General features: G+C 44.7%; 1 protein-coding gene across 1 annotated transcript; it reads right to left on the reverse strand.

Moving 5' to 3' along the window:
* Nucleotides 1-647: 647 nt before the first annotated feature.
* Nucleotides 648-1,719, reverse strand: TMEM74 (transmembrane protein 74). The gene has a single exon (XM_054590074.1). It carries the CDS (start codon nucleotides 1,598-1,600, stop codon nucleotides 689-691), a length of 912 nt encoding a protein of 303 aa, XP_054446049.1. The 5' UTR covers nucleotides 1,601-1,719; the 3' UTR covers nucleotides 648-688.
* Nucleotides 1,720-7,647: the final 5,928 nt, after the last annotated feature.

The raw sequence follows: 7,647 nt of genomic DNA on the forward strand, positions 1-7,647 counted from the left end.
TCAGGTTGGTCTTATAATGATTTATATAATTTTCTTGTACTAGAAAGTGTATTCTAATGACTTAATTACCACTCTGAGTACAGGAATAATTTTGAATATAACATAAGTAATTTTATAGGTTTTTTAATAACCAAAATCCTCAAATTTTAAAACATTCAAACTCAAAACTCCATATTTTAGCAGGTAGCTGAATTGTAGAAAGAAAAACATGTAGCAAGAAAATGTATAAGAACCTTTGAGAATTGGTTATGAGTCTTATTATGTGATTAGTGTTTAAGTTCTTTTTCACAAAATAGGTGGCTATAATTGCTCTGTGTGCAGGAGCTCCTAGCATCCAAAGAACCGTATCCTCTATCTTGTAAAAAGATATCATTTGTACACTGGGCTGCTAGAAATATTTGGCTATTGAAGTAGAAACTGATGGCATTACAGATTCATCAGTCTCAGCTCCTTCGAAAGACAGGTATAGCTGGTTGCGGTCTGCTAATGCAGCTTACATGGCTTTCTTCTAAATAAAAAACACGTGGAGAACAAAACACTCACAGGCTGTTGGTTTGGGGCATAAACTTTTCTTGCCAGGCAAACAAACTGCACTGTAAATTTTAAGAAATGTGGTTTGTTTTTGTTTGTGTCTCTGTTTTCTCGTATAAAATGCCAAGGCAGACTCTCTAGAAGTTCACAACCAGAATTAACTCTGAACAGCCAGAGCATCTTCCTCTACCAAGGACAGTTCCAGGGTGTTTTCATTAGTGCTGGTTTTCATTCTGAAGCTGAAAGAACCATAGAGTTTTGCAGACTCTTTGGATGAGGCAAATCTGTTGCGACTATACAGCTCCCCCTTCCACATAGACATCATGAGCAAACAGGACAGAACGACGCCCCCGAGAGTAAGCAGGCAGAGGCCGGCAATCACACACCGGTCCAGGTGCGCCCCCAGCCTGGCGCTCTCCTTCTCCAGGCGTTCCATCTCCCGGGCCGCCACGGTGTTGGGATCCACAGTCACCTCCCGTGGGACAATGTAAGAGATGATCACCAGCAAGATGCCAGTGACCAAGAACAAGATGGCGCTGATGAAGCCATAGTCTACTGACTTCCCTGAAGAGGTGGCTTCTGAACTTGTATCATCTTCATCATCAGATATCAAGGAAATGGCAGCCTCCTGAGACCACTCATTGGAATTTCCCCAGTCAAGGTCTCCTGGGTGATTATTCCCTTTTGCCGAAGGGGAGCTCCGGTTCCTCTGCTCCAGGTTAACATTCTCATCCACGTACGTAAAAGAAGTTTCCAGTTCCTGGCTGCAGCAATTGCAGACTTTCCGTTCTGCTACTTGGGTGTTCCCTGAGTCGAGAGGTCCTGGAGGGAAGGAGTCTGGCTGAATAACAGTGTCCTGCAGAGAGGAGGTGGATGATGGAGAATGGCTAAGTTTAGAGCCTTCCATCTCGGCTGTTCTTGGTGTCGATGCACAGTGTCTCTGGCAGCAGAGAACAGCTTTGGAGGCTGCCACATCTGCCTGGTCAACGGGAGACCCTCCTGAACTCCAGCCCACAGCATTGCATAAGGCTGCCTGGCTGTTCTTCCTCGCAAGATGGTGGAGCTCCATTGGAGCTACTCAGACATCCCCTAGTAGTTTCCAGAAATTTTGTCAATTACATCAACGAGAACTGGACCACAGCTGCACTGCCAGGAGTGCTGCTGTGGAGGTCCCCATCTCCTGGGCAGCCCCAGTGTTGACGCTTCAACCCCAGGTCCTCCTAAACGGGGTAAGAGAAAGGACAGGATACCTAGTGTCAAGAGAGTGTGAAAGGGCAAATCCTCTGACTTATCACAGGGGTTAACACTAGGAAACCTAGGTCAGGGTAGAAAAGGCGCGTGGAGGAAGTAGCAGTGTCTCTGAAGAAGGCATTGCCGTCACCAAGCCAAAATTATCCAAGGGCTCACACATTTCTGTGACAGGATCTCTCAATGAAAAAGCAGGTTTCCTGTATAGAGACAAATGAGAAAGACAGGGACCTTTTTAAGCAGAACTGCTGATGTTCTGGAGGACCTGGGGAAGTACAGACTTCTCAACAATTCACTTAAATGATACGTGTTTGCACTCTCTTTAGTTCAGAACAGATGCTAATACAGATTAGCTTTAGAGCATCACCACGGGTGAACGAGTATGTCACTATCCGTTGGGCTCTACCCGAGCCGGGGCTCAGCATTTTGACTGCGCAGCTCAGAAGCAGGTGAAAGAAGTCAGGCTCAGTCAGTCACCCCTCCTAACATTACACTGCATACATCTGATAACCCTAGTCACACAGCCCTGTATTTATAAGACCCCGAGCATGTTCATTGTGCTTCCATTCTTAGCCCATCTCCTTGCTGCTACAGAAAGACAGCATGTTCTGGACCCGGAAGTGTGTAGACAACAGGCTTCATTCATTGTGTGATCCCTGCAAATACTAGGGGCCAACCCACTGCTACACACACACACACACACACACACACTCACACGAGCTTTCCACTGCAGGTACAGGTCAGCTATTTCTGCTCACTAAGTCTGCATGGTTCTGAGTTCCTCTCCCTCTGCACGCTTTGCTAACACATGTGCCCAGGACCTTGACCATTCAGAAATTTTACCAACTCAACCTAGAAGTAAACTGACAATAAAAGGCAAATTAATCCATGGAGTCAGGGTTCTGTTGAGGTAAATAGGTGAGAAGCTATATCCAAGGTTACCTCTGGAACTCTGTATCCATGACACTGCCTCACCCACCGCAGCAAGGGACCTTTCTGGGACAGAACTATTAAGTTGAGCAGAAAACCAACTGCTCATCTTTCTCTGCCTCTGACACCTTTCTGAGGGATAAAAATCCACTTTCCACTATCACCAAGGAAAGATGTTTCAAACAAGGGCCCTTTTTACTTTGATTCCAAGCCCAGGGTAGTAACTGACTTAACCCATGGCTTTGGGGTTTACTCTGATTCAAAACCCACAGCTCCAAGAGCTGGAAAAACACACAGAAGCACAGGTAAGGCTCACCTAAGGTCAAAATGGCAACTCACTTAAAACATGGGAGAGGGAATCCACATGGTCTCTGCTCTATGTCAGGTTTTTTTTATTAACCCACTTTTCTCCTATTATTGGAGTTTCTCTGCAGCCAAAACAGACAACAAACAAAAATACATCAAGTGCAGGAAAACCATAACCGAACAACAGCTTTCCCTTAGCAAGTAAGTGAACAGATCTCTACTACAGGATCCCTCAGTGAACGAAGCGATGGAAACGGTTTGATTACTGAAATGAGAAATCTCACAGGTCCCTTAGATATTGGGCGTTCTAATTAACCTTTCGCACAATTAACTCATCACACTGGACTATTCTGGATAAAATCATAAAATCGGCAAAGTCCCCTAGGAGACTTCCAATTTTTAATAAAGTAGGAGAGAAATCGCTACTTAATTCCCTGGTTCTACGCTTATCTTTCCTTCAGAGAGAGCCTCCTCTTGTTCCGTCGGCGGTATACTCGCTGCCCAGTGGATTTCCTTTGCAGCTCTGCGATCCGGGGCTTCCATCCTGGATGGAGAATAGATAATCCCAGGGGCGCAGCTAAAGTCTCTTGCTTTCCGATCCCTCCCTCTCTTCTCTCAGGTTTGTTTAAGAGCGCAGACGATAAAATTGCACCTCAAAGCCAGGGGAAAGCACTTTTCCTCGTCCGTCTACTATCGATTAAGAGCATGAATATCTGCACTGGAACTCACTGACTCGGGCGAGGCTAGTCTGGAGAGGGCGACCGCGGGATCCGTCCTGCGAGCGCTGTGCGGGGACATTGCGCCGCAAGCACTGGGCAGAGGCTCCTCTGCGGGATCAATCAATCTATTCCGGGTGAACTCCCGCGCCCTCCGGAGGCACCGGAGTCCAGCTGCGTTCGCAGAGTGCCCTGAGGCTGGGCAGGCACCTCTGGCAGAGAGTAGGGACGCGCTCCCCTGCTCCGCGGGGCTCCCGGGGTCTCTCCCTCACCCTTGCGACTCCTCCACGCTGCCTCTCAACCACTCACCTCCTGCCTGGGCCACCCAGTGTGGCTGGAGGACCATGCGCTCGTCCCCTCCGGGCTCCTCGGGAAAGTCCGCGATCACCGCCGTGGCACTTTTGCCACCGCACGCCGCTGAGCTCCGCGCGGTGGGCAGCGCCCGCTGTGCCGACGGGGCGGGGCGGGGCGGGGCGGGCGCTCCCTTTGCTGAGCATCCCGGGAGATGTAGTCCCAGGCGCGGGTGGGGGCTCCTTGCCTGCTGCCTCACTGTGGTCTGTTCTCTTTCCCACCGACTCGTTTCTGCCCTTCCCTATACGTGCATACTCCAGCCTCGCACTAGAGAAGAAAGCGCTGGCTCCTGAGCTCAGCGCGGAGTCCCCCAGCCTCAGGTGTAACCACAGGATTCCGGGGGAAGGCGTGTATATTTTAGTTCCAACTGTTCGCCAGGCAATGTGCATATTTTGTCTTCTTTAATAGTCAGAACAAATCTTCGAAGTAGGTTTCATTAATCCTCATTTTACAGTTGAAGAGAGAGAATTAGAGGGATTAAGCGTCTCATCCCAGGTTACAAAGACAATAAATGGTAGCTAATAAATTGTACCCAGGAACCTGTTTCTAAAGTCATTGCCTTGCCCACAAAATCAGGAGAAATGTGGCTGCGGTGGATAGAGCTTGTTCTGTTCACCTAAGCATCCTCTGTGCAGAGCGTCCGATGTCTGTCGAATTATGAACAATAATGATGCAAAATAACACAATTAACCTAAGTAGCTCTTATTACCAGTCTCTCCTAGTCACTTTAGAAACAGGTACTCCTGCTTTTTGAAAGTTCGCTTAATGCCCCTTCGATTTTACGAAAGACCTACCCTTGATGTCTCTTTTCACTAACTGAAAGAAACCCAAAAAGGATCTTGTATGAGAAAAGGCGCAATGCCAGAATAGTGGCCGTCGTTGCTTGCAGCAAGCTGCTAGAATGGCAGTACACACTGGTAAGTGAAACAACATTGTACGAATATTGTTTCTAGTTTATGTAGGCTTGTATTTATCATAACATTGCTTTTACTACATTAGTGTTATTTCAGGTTTTATGTTTTATGTGGTATGATTTGGTAGGTTATTTTGTTTGGAGTGCTCGAAAATTTTTCCCATGTAAATTAATGGTAGTTGCTTCTTCACTTCATGCCATTTCAGTTTACAAAGGGTTTGGTAAGAACACTCTACTTTCCCGTGGCGGGGATGTGGTGGGGGCAACCTGCCCTTTAACTCATGTAATGGTCACAAGTAATTTTAAAGTCCTGTAAAAATCCTCAGTTTTACAGAAGAGAAAATTGAGTTACAAGGAATCTAAGTAATTTGCCTGAAGTCATTTCACCTAGTACTCAGCTGAGGTGAAGCACAAACCGCAAACTGAATGAATAGAAGACCAGAAGGCAGAGGAGAAAGGGGTAGAAATTAAGGAAATCTGTAGGTTCAAGCTACTTAGTTTGACTCCCAGGATAAGACAACGTAACTTCTTGGGTTCATAAACCTCTGTCTAACCAGAGTGTACTCCAGCATCAATGGAAATGTGTGGTTTGTGGATGATCTCTGAGTTTTTAGCATCTCCTTTAGCATGATTCTAGGGTTATTGATTGCTTCACTCTCAGGGGAGAAAGAGAACAATTATAATATTTATAACATTTTGCTCTTTGTGAGTGGCTCACAAAAATTCTGTGGTTGCTTGCTTTCAAGTGATAAATCAATCTCCTGTAATGATGATTTTGTTGGTTTTCCTTTTTATTAATTGATTCCATAGTCTCATAGTCCCAGAGATTTCATAATCCAGCTTCTTTAAAATCTTTTTCCCCTGTGTCTCTCTTTCAGCAAGTCAGGCCCGTTTATTGTTAAACATGATGTGTATTATGGTTTCTTCTCCTTTGCTCATCACACTGTTCTTCAGTGAGAATTATCCTTCCTCTATTTCCCTGTTCTCTCCGCCATTCAAGGACTATCTCAGCAAGCCACATGTACAGAGATGCTGTCTGTTCTTAGTACTCTATGCACATATTTAAAAGGGAACACAAAGACACCACAGGGTGCTTAGGAGAGAGCTGGTAAGAAGTTGAAGAAACTTGACGTTACATTGGACAAGGAGATGCCGAAGGAACTTGGGATATTTAGCAGAGGAGGAGACTTACAGGAAATAAACATTAGCTTTAAATAATTTGAAGTTTGTAAAATAGATGAGAAATGGTATGTCATCATTAAAAAGGGTAAAAGCAGAACCAGTGACAAAAATAGTATTTTATTAATTCTAATTTTTATCTTTAATTCTTATATGAACTCTATAAGGGATTCAATATTACTGTACTCATTTTACAGTATAAAAATTAAGGATTAAAATACTGTTATCTCCTTCTTAAAGTATGAGAACTGATAACTAGCAAAGCCAAGACTAACTTGGGCCTGACTGATTCCACAACTGGGATCTCTTCACTACCGTACTACACAGAGCAATGCTTCATCACCCTTGTCACAGCAGAGCGCACTTAGGAGGTGATGATATTCATTGCATTGGGATAAACACAGGAGGTTCTCATGGTCACGGTACTGCACTGTGGCTACTTTGGGCCTGATAGGGCAGCTTGGAGCACCAAGGGAATCAATAAGCCCGCAGATTGGTGATACACTGGAAACCCTGAAGATGACCAACAGAGGTAAGCTACTTTGGGTTAGAGTATAGGGAAGAAGCCCTTATAACCCTTACATTCCAAGTTCTTATAGTTCAAGTCCTGGATACCACGGTCACATTTAATTATGAGGCTAATGTGGGGCTGAGCATAAGGAAGTTTTCTTTCAAGGACTTGAAACAGGATGTCTCATGAAAATGAATTCTATATTACTGTAGAGGATAAAGAAGAAGAGCCATTGATTAGTGATGCTGTAGAAGGGATTCATCTTGGATGAGAGGACGTTTGTAGTTTGCCTGCTGTTGCATCTCTTTCATGAAGCCCTTGTCCTCCAAGACAGCCTCCAAAGAGTTTGCCTCTGATAAACTTTGCCAGTACTTGTCAGCACTGTTTTTTAAAAATATTTATTAGCCACCTCCTTGTGACTTGACTTGTATGTCTAGGTGACTACTGAACATTTTTTAATTTCTCACTTAGGAGCCAAAATATCTAATAGTAATTGTAAGCTCCGTAAGGTCAATCTCCATGTATTAAATGTCGTATTACCTCCTGCAGAAAGTGCACTGTGTCTATGGACTAGAGTGAGGAAAATGACCAGCCTGGACTGAGACTAGAGATGATTATTTATCCACGTTATTCTCTTATTTCCTATTTCTGTCAGTGGTGTCCAACTCGCGGCCTGTGGGCCACATGTGGCCCAGGATGGCTATGAATGTGGCTCAACACAAAATTGCAAATTTACTGAAAACTTTTTTTTTGCTCATCAGTTTTCATCAGTGTTTGCATATTTAATATGTGGCCCAAGATACTCTTCTTCTTCCAGTGTGGCCCAGAGATGCCAAAAGTTCGGACTCAGTGTACATAGTATACTTCACTATCTACATAGTCTTGAGCATTAGAAATATCAGTTCTATGACAATATACTACAAAATATCCTTCAAGATCCTGCAGAAAAAGAACATTATTTC

This window comes from Pteronotus mesoamericanus, unplaced genomic scaffold (genome assembly GCF_021234165.1).
Source record: "Pteronotus mesoamericanus isolate MK-2021 breed Mesoamerican mustached bat unplaced genomic scaffold, CSHL_Meso_final scaffold_174, whole genome shotgun sequence".
Classification (NCBI taxonomy): domain Eukaryota; kingdom Metazoa; phylum Chordata; class Mammalia; order Chiroptera; family Mormoopidae; genus Pteronotus; species Pteronotus mesoamericanus.

Coding starts and splice junctions, on each gene's coding strand:
- TMEM74 (XM_054590074.1), bottom strand. CDS start 1,600: ATGGAGCTCCACCATCTTGCGAGGAAGAACAGCCAGGCAGCCTTATGC.